Source organism: Vulpes lagopus, chromosome 12 (assembly GCF_018345385.1).
Source record: "Vulpes lagopus strain Blue_001 chromosome 12, ASM1834538v1, whole genome shotgun sequence".
Taxonomy (NCBI): domain Eukaryota; kingdom Metazoa; phylum Chordata; class Mammalia; order Carnivora; family Canidae; genus Vulpes; species Vulpes lagopus.
The window spans coordinates 18629379-18647125 of NC_054835.1; the positions used below are offsets into that span (position 1 = coordinate 18629379).

Below are 17747 nucleotides of genomic sequence, written 5' to 3' on the forward strand. Positions count from 1 at the left end.
CTTTAAGGCTTTAAGCCTAGGACTGGCATGATGGTAACACTAATATCAGAAATAGGAGAGCCAGAGGCTAGACGAGTTTGGGGAGGTATAGGGTTGTTGAATTCAGATTTGGACATGCTGAGTGTGTGGCACAAGCAGCACATCTAGGTAATGTCTAACAGCTGGAGATGAGGACCTAAAAGCTTAGTCCTAGAGATGAAGACTTTGGGAGTTTCAGCATAGAGCTAAGAGTTAACGCCAAGGAGATAATAATAGTTGCTTACTGTGTGGCAGATACTCTGCAAAATACTTCTATGTGTTGTTGCAGAAAACTCCCTCAACAACCTTGTGAGACAGTTACTGTTACTTTACAGACAAGGAAACTGAGACAGGCTAAAGCAAGCTGCCAAAGGTCACAATCAAGTAACTGGCAGAGATAGGATCTTAAATATTAAGTGGACTAGTCTGATTTTGGAGGCTGCTGTTAACCATAATACACTTTTAGTCTCATTAGAAGAAAGAGGAAGAGAAGGAAATGTCCAGGATAGACCTTAGGAGATACTTATTTCTAAGACCTGGGAGAAAAGGATTTAGAGGCATAATCAGAGGAAACAGTAGAGCCATGGAAACATTGAGGCACTGATGGTAAGGGAGTGGTTTCTATTTTATTTTATTTAATTTTATTTATTTAATTTTATTTTATTATTTTATTTATTTATTTTATTTTATTTTACATGAGAGAGAGAGAGAGAGAGACAGGCAGAGGGAGAAGCAGGCTCCATGCACCGGGAGCCCGATGTGGGACTCGATCCCGGGTCTCCAGGATCGCGCCCTGGGCCAAAGGCAGGCGCCAAACCGCTGCGCCACCCAGGGATCCCAAGGGAGTGGTTTCTTGTGAAAAGGAGTGGTCAACAAACAACATTTAAGATGATATGAAATGAAAAACGTAAGGAACAAAATGAAATGAAAAAAAAAGATTCTAGAATAATTTAGAGCTTGATATACCTAAGAGAAAAAAATCCTGCCACTTACATAGCATTTCTAAGTTTTTCTTGGGAATCTATTACTTTTGTTAAATTGAGGGGAAAATGAATTGATAACTTTTATTTTGTCCTCAGGGATCAAGGGGTGGAGTGAGTAGGTTGGAATTACAGGTTGCAGAATATGTTCTAGACATACTGAAGGAAGATCAGTTTGGCCCTAGATGTGTTCCCTATCCCTTTGAGATTATGACTTTTCCCCACTTCCTATTTCTCTGCCAGGTGCCTACATGTTGCAGAAGCTGATTGAAGAGACGGATAGGTTTGTGGTGTTCACAGAAGAGGAGTCAGGTGTGAGTGACCAGTTGTGTGGCATTGCTGCCTGCCAGACGGATGACATATATAACCGAAACTGCCTTATTGAGCTGGTTAACTGCCAGGTAACTTCTCTTTACCAGCACACCCCAGCATTGGGCTAGATCATAATGATATGTGTTCACCTTCTCCCACCACCAAATAAGAATGGGCAGACAGAGCTCCAAAAAATTATTCCTTCCAGCAAGTGTCCAGGATAATCACTTTCATATCTAAAACCATAGTGTTCACTCTGTAAGCCAGAATTAGGCCCATCTATAGTTATTGTTACAACCTTTTCACTAACTTTCTTATCTTCTCTGGTGGCCCTTGTGCTGTGATTCTGCTTCTGCCTACGGCGTAGATGGTTCTTCGTGGAGCAGAGACAGAAGGCTGTGTCATTGTATCAGCTGCCAAAGCTCAGCTGCTGCAGTGCCAACACCATCCAGCCTGGTATGGTGACACACTGAAGCAAAAGACATCTTGGACTTGCCTACTGGATGGCATGCAGTACTTTGCCACCACTGAAAGCAGCCCCACTGAGCAGGATGGCCGACAGCTGTGGTTAGAGGTTAGTCAGCGGGGTTGGGAAGGCCCGTTATATTCCCAGCTTTCCATATTTGGCTCCTTCCAGCAGACTACTTGAAAGATTTCTGATAGTACCTGTTGCTACCAGCTTAGCAGAATAATGAAGCTGGTAACACCTTGAATGTAGGAATTCTAGGTAGTCTCTGATCTGTGGTCTGTGAGAACAGAGTGCTTTTTTTTTTTTTTAATCTCTTGCTATTCTTTTTCATTGCAAAGGGAACTCTCTCATTTCCCAGCACTAGAATAAAATGGGCCCCTGCTAATAAATCATATTAATCAATGGGCAGCCAATAAAACAGGCAGTAAGTCTGAGGACTTTAGATAAATTCTCTTTCTATCCTTTCTCTGGTTTCTCTTATGAAGATGGTTGATTGGTTATTTCAGCAAAGCAGTAAGGTTGAATAGAAAAATTGCTTGTCTAGGAGTCAGGTTATGTGAGTTCTAATGCTATTATGTAGCCATAAGCCTTTGAGTGAATTACCATTATTTGTAAAATTGAGTTAATACTTCCCTCTCACAGGATTGTTGAAAGGATCAGTGAGAGAGTGCTTTGAAAAATATAAAGCTTGGGGATCCCTGGGTGGCTCAGTGGTTTAGCGCCTGCCTTTGGCCCAGGGCGCGATCCTGGAGTCCTGGGATCGAGTCCCACGTCGGGCTTCCGGCATGGAGCCTGCTTCTCCCTCTGCCTGTGTCTCTGCCTCTCTCTTTCTCTCTATGTCTATCATGAATAAATAAATAAAATCTTTAAAAAGAAAAATATAAAGCTTTATTTAGAAGGAAAATAATCATTCCGTTTTTTAAAAGTTATGTCAGGGGAGGTCTCACTGTGTGTCAAGATAATGTTTTGTTAGATGGTGAAATTGTGAGCAGTTGGCAGGGACTAGACTAGATTTTCTTTTCAGCTTAGTAAAACTGAATTTGCATTATAATTTCTAGGATATAATATCAGAATTATTGGGAGATCTAATAGTTTATAAAATGTATCTAACAAATAATTCTGCATTGTTACTACTTGCACGGGTGTGAAGTGTCCACATTGTGCTGGGCCTGGTACACCCAAATGAGTTACTGATCCAGCTACATCTGTTAAACACCAATATGATAACTTCATTTGCCACTATACTCAAGGGGGAAAAGCTAATCCTACTCTTCCCTCTTCCTTGCCTGGTATTTCTTAACTCCAACGACCTTAAGGCTCAATCCAAGCAACCTCAGGTGTAATTACATACAAGGTAATCATTTAATCAGATGTTAAGCCAAGTAAGGGTCAAGTTATTGGTAATATGAGAGGTCATATTACAGCTGTGGTTCAAGCAAGCCCTACTCTTTATCAGTAGACTCAGGAGGTAGGCACAGAAGGTATTAACTATTCAGGCAGAGGTAGGCAGGATGAGCTATGTAAGATCTGACTAGCATTTTCTGGGCCTCTGCTTCTTTTAGCCATGCCTTCTTTTGCATGTGAACCTCTTTTCTCCCCCTTCAGGCTGTGATACTAGCATTAGAGTAGAATATTTTTGGATTAGGTGGGAGGGACTTTTTGTTGTGTTTTGGGTTTTTTTTTAGATTTTATTTATTTGAGAGAGAGGGAGTGTGCACATGTGTGGGTGCAGGGGTAAGGGTAAGGGGAGAGGAAGAGAGAATCTCGAGCTGACTCCACACTGAGTGTAGAACCCAATGTGGGGCACAATCCCAAGACCCTGAAATCATGACCTGAGCTGAAACCATGAGTTGGTTACTTAATCAAATGAGCCACCCAGGCGCCCTGATATTAGCCACTTTGGTGTGAAGTGGTTTTGATTTGCATTACCCTGATGATGAGTGATGTTGAGCATCATTTCAAGTGTCTGTTAGCTATCTTTATGTCTTTTTTTGAAAAATGTCTACTCAGGTCCTCTGCCCATTTTTAAACTGGATTAATTTTTTTTTTGGTGTTGAGTTGTAGGAGTTCCTCATGTATTATTTGCAGATATCTTCTCCCTTTCAGTAGGTGGCCTTTGCATCTTGCTTATGGTTTCCTTCACTGAGTTGGGAGGGGACTTTGATCTTGCCTTTTCTATATGAATTTTTTTGTGACTTGGCAGATTTGCTTTTGGCCTTCCAAACATATTATTCATTTTATTATTCATTTTGACTTCAGCTTGGCAGAGTCAAAAGAATTCATTTCCTTTACCCCATGGCAACAATATCAGAGTGGTTGTCTGAAGACAGAAAACAGCAAGAACACAAACACATAAATATCAAAGTGGGTGGGAAAGTCATTGTTTTCAATGAAATTTTTTGTGCTTGACATGATTTGATTTTTTTCCCTAATTTTTAAAATTGTAAATACATGTATATTTTATACATGTATAAGTACGTATATGGTAAAACATATGAAATTTACATATACATATAAATATATTTATATAGTAAAATATAACATTTACTGTTTTAACTATTTATTTTTAAAAGATTTATTCATGAGAGACACAAAGAGAGAGAGGCAGAGGCATAGGCAGAAGAAGAAGCAGGCTCCATGCAGGGAGCCTGATGTGGGACTTGATCCTGGGATGCCAGGATCACACCTGGGCCAAAGGCAGGCGCTCCTCTGCTGAGCCATGCAGGCGTCCCTGTTTTAACCATTTTTAAGTGTAAAGTTCATTAGTATTCAGTACATTCATAATGTTGTTTAACCATCAGTACCATCCATCTCCATGACATTTAAGATTTTATTTATTTATTCATGAAAAACACACACAGAGAGAAGCAGAGACAGAGGCAGAGGGAGAAGCAGGCTCCATGCAGGGAGCCCGATGTGGGACTTGGTCCCAGGTCTCCAGGATCAGGCCCTGGGCTGAAGGCGGCACTAAACTGCTGAGCCACCTAGGCTGCCAGGATTTGATTTTAATCTAGCTTCCCTTTCTTGCCTCAGGCCTGCATGTCTGGTAAAATGTACATGTAACTCATTTGGCTTTGAAGAATTTGGGTGGTTTAGGCCAAGAGAGAGTCATGTATGTCTTCTACCCTGGGAGACCCTTCAAGCTATTCCAGGCAGTAGAAATTTGGATGGTAAGTATAACTACTTGCATCTATGATCCAGTTGGCCAGGAGTTAAAGGTACCTATATCTCTGTCTTCAGGTAAAGAATATTGAGGAGCACCGGCAACGTAGTCTGGATTCTGTGCAGGAGCTGATGGAGAGCGGGCAGGCAGTGGGAGGCATGGTTACCACGACCACAGGTCAGTTCTCCCTTATTCCCCATCACGTGTATCTTCTTATGTGCTCTTAAGATTAACATATGCTGGAGTAGGACCATTTTGTGTTAGGCTAGGTTGAAAGCAAGTGTTTGGAGTTCTCTAGACATCACACGTAGCTGAAGGCTATTACAATACTGCTATTGAGAATGTCTTTCTCTTTCCCACCTCTTTCCAGATTGGAACCAGCCAGCTGAGGCGCAACAAGCCCAGCAAGTCCAGCGGATCATTTCACGCTGTAGCTGCCGAATGTACTATATTAGTTACAGCCATGATATTGATCCTGAACTAGCAACTCAGATTAAGCCACCTGAGGTCCATGAGAACCAGGAAAAGGAAGATCTCCTAAAGAAACACGAAGGTATTTATTTAGGGCTTGAAAGGCTTTTAGAAGGGAACTAGGGAACTCGTGTTATTTCCTTAGTGGTTTTGAGTTAGTAGTGTTATTAGAAGTCCCACTGTGGACTGGGCATTAACATTTTCACTTTGCTCTACATTATGTAAGTTTTGCCATAAGACAATAAACTTTACTCTTGGAGGGAAACTGGGGTAAATTGGTATTGTTTGATTCTAAAATAAGCAAACATATTTTCTACCCATGAGGATCTCTCACTGATCCATTTCTATGGGGTTAACTAACAGGGGTGGTTCCAAATATGGGTTAGAAGGTGGGGTAGATAGAAACTTGAGTTTCTTACTTAGCTGCTAACAATTACATAGGGGCTGTGGATACCTTCACCCTTATTCATCATGAGCTGGAAATCTCTACCAATCCGGCTCAGTATGCTATGATCCTGGACATTGTCAACAACCTGCTGCTTCACGTAGAACCCAAGCGGAAGGTGAGCAATGTGCCCCTGTAGAATGCCAGTTAGCCATAGGAACCCACTGACCTTGTGCTTTATTTGGCGTCCAGTAAGAAAAGCCATGCTTCAAATTGAAAAAAGGACCTTGGGGTTGGTACATCCTGTTAGTCAACAGCAGCCATTGAAATTTCACTTATCTAGGAAAGGTCTGAGTGTTCCGAAAACTATAGAGCTTGTTTACTTTTTTTTTTTTTTTTTTTTTGGTTAGTTCTCTACTCAGTCACTTCAATATCTCTAAGAACAGTAACTAGTTCTCACTATCACCTCCATCCCTACCCTGTGGGACTGGCTTACTGTGAAATTTTTACTACTTCTGCATTGGCCTACCCCTTACACTTGTTACTAATGGTGACGGATACAGGTAAGCTTTCCAGAAGAGATCCCTATTCCTTGTTTCTTTCTCTGTTTCACTTTACTGCAAGACTTGTCTATTAAAAAATCTTGTTCATCTCCTTTTCCATTCCTTCAGGAACACAGTGAGAAGAAGCAGCGGGTCAGGTTCCAGCTTGAGATATCTAGCAATCCTGAGGAACAACGTAGCAGCATATTACATTTGCAGGAGGCTGTGCGGCAGCATGTGGCCCAGATACGGCAGCTGGAAAAGCAGATATATTCTATCATGAAGGTAGTTATCAGGGCAGTCTGAGAGGGTATTCTCCTAGGACAAGGGAGATCTCCTCTCAGTCTCTCCTGTCCTGGTTCCCTAGTCTTTGCAGGATGACAGCAAGAATGAGAACCTACTTGACCTGAACCAAAAGCTCCAGTTGCAGCTAAACCAGGAGAAGGCTAGCCTACAGCTGGAAAGTGAAGAGCTTAATATCCTCATCAGGTGCCACAGCATTCTTTCTCTTTTTCCAGAATGCCAGCTAGTATTGATTTCTCTTCTTTGCCCATGTTATGATAGTCTTTAGGTCTAGTGTGCATTATCAAAGGCTGATGTAGATTTGGGCAGTTCCTGAATGAGTCTTGCTGGACTTGGCCACGAATTGAGAACAGGAGAGCCCTTCCTTTGTCTTCTTATTAGAGTACCTCCTGGGAAAGGGGAAAATCAGATGGTTTGGAAAGATCACTTTTGTGGCCTTGCAACTATGCAGGTGAACTGAAAATAAAATGTCTTTTTTTTTTTTTTTTTTTTAAGATTTATTTATTCATGACAGAGAGAGAGACAGAGACATAGGCAGAGGGAGAAGCAGGCTCCCTGTGGGGAGCCTGAAGTGAGACTTGATCCCAGGACCCCAGGATCATGACCTGAGCCAAAGGCAGACCCCCAACAACTGAGCCACCCAAGTGTCTCTGAAAATAAAATGTCGAAGTTGATCAGTAAGGAACACAATTGCAGATACAATTGTAGGGGTTTATTAACAGGCAGAGACTACTTTATTAGCTATGGGGAGCACCTGGCTGGCTTAGTGGAGCGTGTGACTCTTGATCTCAGGATCATGAGTTCAAGTGTCACATTAGGCATAGAGCTTACTTTAAAAAAAAAAAAAAAACAGCAGCAGCTACAGAACTAAAAGATGGAACTTATTCTTCCAGGCCCCAGGTGTGAGAAGCAATGAATCCAGTGAAAAAAATTTAGGGAATACCTGTCCAAAATAGGTCCATTTCTGGGTTTATCTCATTCCACTCTACCCCCGACCCAAATGCTGTTACCCTTATTGGCTTTGGCCCTCCTGTCCATTTATAGGTGTTTTAAGGACTTCCAATTGCAGCAGGCCAATAAGATGGAGTTGCGAAAGCAACAAGAAGATGTGAGTGTGGTCCGTCGCACTGAGTTCTACTTTGCTCAGGCACGATGGCGCTTGACAGAGGAAGATGGACAGCTAGGAATTGCTGAACTGGAGCTGCAGCGGTTCCTCTACAGCAAGGTATCGGGTATATATGGTCATACAAAAGCAGCATGTTGAGAGGCATTGATCTATCTCAGGAGTCTTAACTTACAGAAAGCGATACAAAGAGGCTAATGATATTAATGATAGAGACATGAGCACAGATCCCTCTTAGACACAACTGTTTATACTATAAAATAATACAGATATAGATGAGTTTGAACAAATGCTTATTTCATCGAATAAGATTATCCCTAGAAATATGGCCCAGAGGGAAGTAATCGTCCAAGTCCAACTTGGAATAGAATTTTTTTTTTTTTTTAAGATTTTATTTATTCATGAGAGACAGAGAGGCAGAGACACAGGCAGAGGGAGAAGCAGACTCCATGCAGGGAGCCCGACGTGGGACTCCATCCCGGGTCTCCAGGATCAGGCCCTGGGCTGAAGGTGGCGCTAAACCACCGAGCCACCCAGGCTACCCTGGAATAGAATTGTTAATTCTGTACTGACATTCAGCTTTCCCTTTCCTGCAATAAGTAACCAATGGCATGGAGGAGAAGACATGATTCATTATTCTGTACCCTTTCCCTCTGGGAGTTTGGAAATATGTGAAACTATTTTTGAATATCACAGTGACTGGGAAGTACTACTGGCATTTAGTGGCCTTGCCAGTAGTACCCACGAGAAACTCTGGATTAAAGAGTGAATTGATTATTGTATGGAATTGAAAGAGATACTAAAGGTTGGGATTAAACATATGGAGAACCTGAAAACAGAACATGTAGCAATCCTCTAGCAAGCTCCTGATAAAAGGCTTATTTATAGTATGTGTGTGTGTGGAAATCTGTCATTATAGGTGAATAAGTCTGATGACACAGCAGAACATCTTCTGGAGTTGGGCTGGTTCACTATGAACAACCTCCTCCCCAATGCAGTTTATAAGGCAAGTCTTATTTCCTCATTCCTATCCCATTCTCATGCTTCCTAACATAGGGCATTTTTAAGATTTTTTTTTTTTAGAGAGAGATCGAGTGAGCATGAGTGAGGGGAGGGGCAGAGTGAGAAGAAAAGAGAGAATCCTAAGCGGACTCTGTGCTCAGCATGGAGCCCAATGTGGAGCTTGATCTCAGCCCTGAGATCATGACCTGAGCTGAAATCAAGAGTTAGATGCTTAGCTAATTGAGCCACCCAGGCGCCCCCTAACACAGGGGCCCATTTGTAAGGGCCCTTCCACATAAATCCAATATGGGAAACAGTGTGGTGATCTGAGAGGTTGAACGTTTGTCCAGCTTAGCAAGACTATTGCTTTTCCTTTTAGTCTGCATGGATTTGTGGGTTGATTTATCACTCTTTATCCTACAGGTAGTCCTGCGGCCCCAGAGTTCCTGCCAGTCTGGGCGACAGCTCGCCCTCCGCCTCTTCAGCAAAGTCCGGCCCCCTGTTGGGGGTATTTCTGTTAAGGAACACTTTGAGGTTAATATATAGTCCTTTGGGGATCCAGAAACAAAGGGCACTCAAAAGCTGTGTTGTTATACTATGTTAGGGGTAGGTAAACTGAGGGATGATATCTGAGCTTAATTGCTTCTTCAGCCTTTTTCCTCTTTAGGTAAATGTGGTGCCTCTCACCATCCAGCTGACACACCAGTTCTTTCATAGAATAATGGGCTTTTTCTTTCCTGGCCGAAGTGTGGAAGATGATGAGGTTGGTGATGAAGAAGATAAGTCCAAACTGGTGACTACTGGTGAGAACTTTTATGGTGGAGCTCCAGAAGACTGGGGTAGTGGCCCCAGAGATAGCTAAAGCTTCAAAAAGAGGATAGCAGCTGGTATGCTTGCTTTTTCATAGGAATACCAGTGGTGAAGCCTCGGCAGCTGATTGCTACAGATGATGCAGCACCACTGGGCCCTGGGAAGGGTGTGGCACAAGGCTTAAACCGGAGTTCTGGTGTCAGAAGATCATTTCGGAAAGTACCTGAGGTACCAGACATGCCCCTGATCATGGAGAGATGGGACTGTCCTGAGATTCTCTGTTTGGGCCAGCTGGGGGTGTCTTCAGTCTTTTCCAGGGATGAAAGGAGATGGAGACATCTCCTTTCCTGAGTTTCTTCTGATGGTTTCAGGGACTCACACTCCTTTCCTGCCTCTCCTAGCACCCTGTGGATGATATTGACAAGATGAAAGAGCGAGCTGCCATGAACAACTCCTTCATCTACATAAAGATTCCACAGGTTCCTCTGTGCGTCAGTTACAAGGTCTGTTCCTCCCTAGTACTTTCTAGAACAGGGTGGGAAGGGAGCCAGATAAGATCAGAGATTAAAGTTAGGCATGGACAATCTAGTTTGTGAAGTTGGTCTATGGGTGATAATCTGCTATTCCCTCTGCTGCCTTCAGGAGTCAGTACCATTACAGGATGAGGTAAGGGGAATCAGTATCTGTAAATTGCTGCTGTAGGAAAGTACTAGACTTCCGACTCAAGTACTAGGTTGAACTAAAAATGGCAGCTAATGTATCTTTTCATTCTTCTTTTCTCTGTCCTTTTCCCCTCCTTCTCTTGCAGGGTGAGAAAAACAGTGTGGATTGGGGTGACCTTAACCTGGTGCTGCCCTGTCTGGAGTACCATAACAACACATGGACATGGCTAGACTTTGCCATGGCTGTCAAGAGGGACAGCCGCAAAGCCCTAGTTGCCCAGGTATCCCGGCAGAATTCATGGCTCTTTGGTTAGCAGGGGCTGGCAAACAGATCCTGTGCTCAGGAGCATTTCATTGTAGGACATATGTAGGACAAGCAGCCTTAGGAATGGGCGGGTGAATGAAGTGAGCTGCGCTCTCCATGACTTTGGTCAGATGACTAAATTAAATGTTTACTGAGTGTTTCATATATGTTAACTACTGTTGATTTTTAGGAAACTGAGGGCTGATGCAACTTCAGGTTCAGAATGGGTTCTAATTAGACTGTAAGCTTCTTAACAGCAGAGATAATTTTATAATTTGAATTGCCCCATTGTGTCTTAATGTAAGCTTAATAAATCTTTATTGATTTGGTTCACATTGATTTATTCTGCTTATCCCACTAATGCTTCCCTTCTCCTAACTTATCAGGTAATCAAAGAGAAGCTAAGGCTGAAGCCTGCAACAGGGTCTGAGGTCCGAGGAAAGCTAGAAACTAAATCAGACCTCAACATGCAGCAGCAAGAAGAGGAGGAGAAAGCCCGGCTCCTCATCGGTTTAAGTGTGGGCAACAAGAACCCTGGCAAGAAGTCCATCTTTGGCAGGCGCAAGTGATCCAGCATCCAAGAGTGGCTGCAGTACAGGATCTGACTCTGGCTCAGGCCCCAGGGACTTGTGGGGTGGGAGGCGTCTCCCTTCACTATCAGGATTTGGGGGCGGGGGGTTTGGGACACCACAGGGTACTGTGGAGAGAAGCACTGCTCTTTTAACAGCTGGCCTGTTCCCTGCAGAATATGGTGGATAATAATGCTGAGTTCTACCTCACACTGATCAGCAGGCCAAGGGCCAGAGGCATCAAGAGAGCAAGACCCAGGGAATGGGCCCAGGATCAGGATCTGGTTCCCTTGGGGGCAACTGAAAGGGTGGGAGGGACAGTTCTGATCAAGTGTGATAAATTTTTATAGACCTATATATAAATACATACATATATATTTCTAAGTGTAACTGCTCTCCCTCTGTGCTGGAAACTTGAGGGGAGGAGCTGCTCTGTTCCTTATTTCACTGCCTTGTATGAGAGATATTAGGGTTCTGGGGGGAAATCAGCCCCTTTTCAATCTGTGCCAAGTTCACTTGGGAAGATGGCAATAGGTGCCAGGGCTGGCCATGGGTCCCCTTGGGGTATGTCCTGGAGAATGGAAAGAAAACAAAGAGAAAAATATATTTAAAGTTGATTTTTTTTTTTTTTTTGGCGTGTTAAGTGCATATGGGTTCAACCTGTGTCCGTCCCTCCCCATCAACCCAAGACATATCCTTTAGCTGTTACTCTGAGGAAGGCCTCTACCATCCTGTGAAACTATATCATGGATACTTCCCAGCTCTGGTTTGACGCTGGCCCCCTAATAGGTCTCTGCACATTTTAGTGCTGGCTATGAGCCTGTTCATAACTGGGGTGGGGGTGGGGGATAGGATTTGAGGATAAGAGTGGGGTTAGGCTGCAGCAATTTGCATCTCTAGTCATGAACAGCAAGGAAGAGGCGGGGCTCATGTGTAATGTAGCATAAGGGGAGGAATTGCTTATGTAACAGCAGATTTAGCAGGAGGAGAGAGGAAGCAGAGGCTTTGAATGGGAACAGTGAGCTGTCGGCAGGGGCAACATGCCCCGGTGGCTGCTTCTCATAAGGTAGGCTGTGGGGCTCTGGCAGCCTATTTAGGGGAGGTGAAGGGGCATGGGCTTAAGGCCTAGGAACTAACTGGTGCGGAGAATGTTAGTGATGCCCATAGTGGAGGTGGAACAGGAGGCTATGCTCTGAAAATATCCCAACCCCATAGTAAGAGGCACAGGCTGAATTTCTGATGCCTCAAAGGGAAAGTGTCCAAATACTGCTTTCCTACAGGATTTGAATCATATCCAGGAAATCTAGGCCTTGGCCTAAAGCAAGAGCAATGGCAAATTTGCCTCGTGCTCAAAAACATCTAAGATTGGGATTTGAGGGTATACCTTCTAAGTTCTGATGGGCAGAACTTGTAATGCCTCAAGGGCAGAGGTTTAGAGTGGTTCCCTTGGTTCTTAGCAGGGTGGCAACATCCAGGGTCCCTGGGTCCGAGGCTGGAAGAGCCTCTGGTCAGGTGTGGGGACTACCAGGTCAGGTCTAGAAGAGTTGTGGGGACTACGGAGACATCAGTGCCTACACCAGGAACCCCCGGAGCCGGCCCCATTGCTAATAGAGAAGCCTCTGTCTGAGTGGCCAGTGCCTCAGTTTGTCAACCTTTTTCTGCCGGAGTTTCCCATTAGGCCCCTGAGGGGGCATCATCAGCTGAAGGTAGGTCAGTCCCTGGAAGGGGTATCAGTCTTGGGGGGAGATATCTAGAAGTGGCTAGAATTTCAACAGCCCTACTCCATTTCTCTACAGATTTTAGGCCTTGTGGCTAAAGGCTCCTTTGGAACAGTCCTCAAAGTGCTAGATTGTGGCCAGAAAGCAGTATTTGCAGTGAAGGTAGGGATCCAGGTACTCTTCCACATCATTCTCTAGTCCCTGCCTCCAACCTTGATTTCAGAAAGGTATGGTGGGCATAACCTATAGGAGTCATCACTCCTCTCCTTTTATAGGTGGTGCCCAAGGTAAAGGTCCTACAGAGGGACATCCTAAGGCAATGCAAAGAGGAAGTTAGCATCCAGGTATGCACAGAGCCCAGGAATGGATCCTAGGAAGAACTAAACCGCAGGTGGAGAAAGCACCTTTCCGGTCCAACTGTCCTGCTCTTCCTGGTTCTGTCCCCTCCCTCTGCTTCAACTAAAGTAGATCCTGGGAAAAGTAGTTATCAGTTAATTCTAGGTCCTGTGTCCAGTGTGTCCCTCCAGCATATCTTAGGTGTTTCTCAGTATCCTGCTGGTTTTGGGATTTAGTTCACCTGAACCAAGAGGTGGGGCAGCAGCTCCTTTTCTGCACAACTAGGTAAATCCTGACTTCTTGGCTGCCTTGATCCCCAGTGACCTTTTTCCTCCGTAACTTCCTGTTTTCTTCATTCCTAGCGACAGATCAAGCATCCTTTTGTACACAGTTTGGGGGACAGCTGGCAGGGAAAACGGCACCTCTTCATTAGTGAGTGACTGGTTTCTCCTCATTCCCAAGAGTCCTTCTGTTGTACTCTCCACCTGAGATTACCCATCCCTTTGGCTTGTTCTCCCTTCTCAGAGCACTTTTCTCTCTCAAAGGGAGAGGGAACAATGGGTGGCTTGAGTTTGGGCAAGAGGCCTAAAATAAAATGCTTTGGGCCCAGACACAGTAACCCTCTAATATTGCCTAGACTTCTGGTACTTTGCAGTGTGCAGCTACTGCAGTACAGATCTGTACTCCCTCTGGTCCTCTGTTGGCTGCTTTGCTGAGGCTTCCATCCGCCTCTTTGCTGCTGAACTGGTTCTGGTGCTGTGTAAGTGAAACAGGAATGGTAATAGAAATGAGGGAAGAATTAAGAGGGAGGGGCAGAGAGAACTGATATTAACCCTGGAGGTCAAAGAACAAGGATAGGAATGGGATGGGAACTATTAGGGAATCTGGAAACATAGGAGAGCTTTAGCACACCCCATACTTGCTGTCATCCACAGGTTACCTTCATGACTTGGGCATTATCCATCGAGATGTGAAGGTAGAGTTATGTGCTTTTTTTCTTTATCTAAAGTGGGGCCTCAGTCAGAAGTTTCAACAGATCTAAGTAGGCAGGGGGGGCAGCTGAGAACAGCTGACCTTAGGGCCCTCATAAGCCACTAAGGATTTGGGCAAGGGCCATCAAAGTATAGGCTTGAATGCTGAATAGGGCATCTTTCTCAGCTGGGAGGTAGGTATACATGATGAAAGAGGGTTGAAAGGAAGAGGATGACTAATAACTTCTCACCTGTGATTTTTCAGATGGAGAATATCCTTCTGGATGAACAAGGTAAGTCCTTTTCTTTTCCTAGCCCCAGAATGAGAGGTACCCTCAGTTTGGGAATAAGTCATGGCTGATAAGGGGAGGAACAGAGTGGTGCTGTTGCCTTATCTTTCACAGGCCATCTGAAACTGACAGATTTTGGTCTGTCTCGCCACCTACCCCAGGGAGCCCGAGCCTATACTATTTGTGGCACTCTTCAGTACATGGGTGAGAGAGGGGCTAAAGCTGGTGGGTAAGCATTGGTTGGAGGATAGCCAATTGATACCAGTGACAACTGTCCTTCAAATCTAGCCCCAGAGGTCCTGAGTGGAGGGCCTTACAACCATGCTGCTGATTGGTGGTCCCTGGGTGTCTTGCTTTTCTCTCTGGCAACTGGGAAGGTGAGAGAATGGTAGGGATGTCGGGCAAAGAGAGAGGCTTTTCCCTGTAGTGGGAAGAAGACCTTAGGAAATCTTGCCTTATTCCTGCCAAGCAGTGATACGTGCCCCCTCCTCCCCCCCCTTAACTCAGTTCCCAGTGGCTGCAGAGAGAGATCATGTGGCCATGTTGGCAAGTGTGACCTACTATGATTCTGAGATCCCATCTTCTCTTAACCAGGGGCTCTCACTCCTGCTCCATGAGGTAAGGGTGAACACAATTTTCCTTCTTCACTACCAAACCATTCATTCTCTCCTTCCCTATTGCTGAAGTGATATTTCCCCATTCCTCTAATAATCTGGGTGGGGTGGGGGTGTGTTCCATTTTGATCAAGTACCACCCTCACCACTTACCCTCTAAACAGCACTTCAGATTTGACTTCTGAGTTCCTCATCCTTCAAGTATCCTCCCCATCCATAACAGATCACTTCTGAAAGAAGGCGAGTATTACTCCTACCAGTCAATACAGCACCTTTTTATTCCTGCCTTTGCCCCCAAATTAGTCTGTTTCTGTCTCTTTCAAATCCTTTTTTTGATTCTTCTTCCTGCCCTCCACAGCTCTGTGAACTTCTTCTCCAGTTTTCTGTTTAGCCCCCTTCCCATTCCAGTCCCTCATCCTTCATTTCTATTTGCCTTCAGCTCTTATGCCAGAATCCCCTCCATCGACTACGTTACTTGCATCACTTCCAGGTCCACCCTTTCTTTCGGGGTGTGGCCTTTGACCCAGAGCTCCTACGGAAGCAGCCAATGAACTTTGTCATGGAGACACAAGCTACTCAGCCCACTCCATCGGAATCCATGCTTTTCAAAGATTTTGACTGTAACCTGGAGTCCTACCTGAACCATCCCAGCCTTGCTTGAGCCCCTCTACTATAGATTGGGACCCATCTGGGAACCTGAGGATTTCTCCATTGCCAACTTAGTATGACTACTTTAATGATCCAGTTACCATTCTGTTCTACTTATTGGACCAGAGTTCAAATCTTGGACATTCTGCTATTGGCAGCCACAATGGCCCTATCCCTCCCCACCCTCTAATACAACCCAGCTCTCTTTTTTTTTAGTACATGTGCTGCCGAAGTGAGCACAACAACCCAGCTCTCAATTCAACATCTCAGAGTGTTGACCTTTTCCTTTGCTTCATTTCTCCAGTGCTCATACCCTGAAGCTTCATACCCTGAAGCTTTCAGTCAGAGGCTTATTCTACTTTTCCCTTTCCTTGTTTCTCTGCCATATTTCTTTTCTTTATTTTTCTTTATTATAGGGGAGGGGTAAAGGGAGACCAAGAATCTTAAGCAGGCTCCATGCCCAGCTCAGAGCCAATAACTTGGGGCTCAATCTCACAACCCAGAGATTATGACCTAAGATGAAATCAGGAGTCGTATGCTTAACTGACTGAGGCACCCAGGTGCCCCTGCCATATTTCTTTTTTTTTTTTTTAAATTTTTTTTTTAAGGATTTTATTTATTCATGAGAGACACAGAGAGAGAGAGAGGCAGAGACACAGGCAAAGGGAGAAGCAAGCTCCACGCAGGGAGCCCAATGTAGGACTCGATCCTTGGACTCCAGGATCACACCCGGGGCTGAAGGCAGGCGCTAAACCGCTGAGCCACCCAGGGATCCCCACATTTCCTTTCTTGAGCAATAATGATACTTCACGGGGTCTCAAGGTGCTATTTATGTGTTTAATAGGCTTGTTGGAAATAGTATGAATGTTTTTCAAATGTCTCAAAAGCTGGCATTTTAACCCCTAAATATGCAGCTAAGACATATGATCTGGGGCTCAAAGCCAGTCTGTAATCCAGTTTTTAAAAATTTCAAAAGTGAATCTAACAGCCTAATGTGAGGAATAGGAACAGAAACAAGTGTGGGTTAAATGTCTTCTAAGGCTAATTGGAATAGCTATAGAATTTTTTTTTCCAAAACAAAACCTCTTCAAAAGACCTAAGATTCTTGGGGCTCCTGGGTGACTCAGCGGTTGAGCGTCTACCTTTGTTTGGCTCAGGTCATGATCCTGGGGTCCTGGGATCGAGTCCCACAGCAGGCTTCCCGGAGGGAGCCTGCCTCTCCCTCTGCTTATGTCTCTGCCTCTCTCTCTGTCTCTCTCATGAATAAATAAATAAAATCTTAAAAAAAAAAAAAGAACAAAGTTCTTAAATTGATCATTTCCCTACAGAGCCTAGGATTCAGTTTCTTTTTTTTTCTTCTAAGATTGTATTTATTGGGCAGTCCTGGTGGCTCAGTGGTTTAGCGCCACCTTCAGCCCAGGGCCTGACCCTGGAGACCTGGGATCCTGGATTGGGCTCCCTGCATGGAGCCTGCTTCTCCCTCTGACTCTCTCTCCTCTCTGTGTATTCTCATGAATAAATAAATAAAATCTTAAAAAAAAAAAAAGATTGTATTTATTTATTCATGAGAGAGACAGACAGAGAGGCAGAGACATAGGCAGAGGGAAAGGCAGGTTCCCTCCAGGAAGCCTGCTTTGGGACTCAATCCCAGGACCCTGGGATCATGACCTAAGCCAAATAAAGGTAGACGCTCAACCGTTGAGTCACCCAGGTGTCCCTAGGATTCAGTTTCTGATGGGCAAACCAAGAGATTAAGAGGCATGACATCAATCTTAAGATTTAAGGTTAGATGTATTTCAAAAACCTTTTCCTTTAGTAAGGAAAATCATCTGGACCTTAAGTTTATATACATTTCTGGCCTTTAGGACTTTTCATTATTCTTTAACTTCTCAAAACCTTCATTTTTTTAAAAAACAATTTATTTGTATTTAAGTAATCTCTATATCCAACGTGGGTCTCAAACTCGACCCAAGATCAAGAGTTTCATGCTTTTCTGAGCCAGCCAGGTGCCCCTCAAAATCTTCATTTTTTTTTAATCTTTTTTTTTTTTAAGATTT

At 44.2% G+C, this 17747-nt stretch overlaps 2 protein-coding genes across 3 annotated transcripts in view; both read left to right on the forward strand.

The window, feature by feature from the left end:
* KIAA0100 (KIAA0100 ortholog) overlaps positions 1-11730 on the forward strand; it is a 28924-nt gene extending 17194 nt beyond the window's left edge. The window contains exons 25-39 of one of the 2 annotated variants that reach the window (XM_041725487.1): positions 1242-1399; positions 1678-1884; positions 5020-5119; positions 5313-5495; positions 5855-5976; positions 6470-6625; positions 6708-6829; positions 7688-7868; positions 8686-8772; positions 9192-9302; positions 9436-9571; positions 9676-9806; positions 9980-10081; positions 10387-10521; positions 10931-11730. In XM_041725487.1, coding sequence (XP_041581421.1) covers positions 1242-1399; positions 1678-1884; positions 5020-5119; positions 5313-5495; positions 5855-5976; positions 6470-6625; positions 6708-6829; positions 7688-7868; positions 8686-8772; positions 9192-9302; positions 9436-9571; positions 9676-9806; positions 9980-10081; positions 10387-10521; positions 10931-11113 — 2114 coding nt within the window. In that variant the 3' untranslated portion in view covers positions 11114-11730. Of the gene's footprint in view, positions 1-1241; positions 1400-1677; positions 1885-5019; positions 5120-5312; positions 5496-5854; positions 5977-6469; positions 6626-6707; positions 6830-7687; positions 7869-8685; positions 8773-9191; positions 9303-9419; positions 9572-9675; positions 9807-9979; positions 10082-10386; positions 10522-10930 lie in introns of those variants that run through there. The other variant, XR_005983137.1, reaches the window with a different exon arrangement.
* A 145-nt stretch (positions 11731-11875) lies between these two features.
* RSKR (ribosomal protein S6 kinase related) lies at positions 11876-16164 on the forward strand. The gene is made up of 12 exons (XM_041725488.1): positions 11876-12179; positions 12574-12819; positions 12910-12993; positions 13107-13175; positions 13530-13599; positions 13823-13927; positions 14103-14143; positions 14404-14431; positions 14543-14632; positions 14717-14805; positions 14936-15046; positions 15482-16164. Exons 1-12 carry the CDS (start codon positions 12123-12125, stop codon positions 15701-15703), a joined length of 1212 nt encoding a protein of 403 aa, XP_041581422.1. The 5' UTR covers positions 11876-12122; the 3' UTR covers positions 15704-16164.
* Positions 16165-17747: the final 1583 nt, after the last annotated feature.

Coding starts and splice junctions, on each gene's coding strand:
- RSKR (XM_041725488.1), top strand. CDS start 12,123: ATGGGAACAGTGAGCTGTCGGCAGGGGCAACATGCCCCGGTGGCTGCT. Junction 13,176..13,529: donor AAGAGGAAGTTAGCATCCAG/GTATGCACAGAG, acceptor CTTCATTCCTAG/CGACAGATCAAGCATCCTTT. Junction 14,144..14,403: donor TTATCCATCGAGATGTGAAG/GTAGAGTTATGT, acceptor GTGATTTTTCAG/ATGGAGAATATCCTTCTGGA.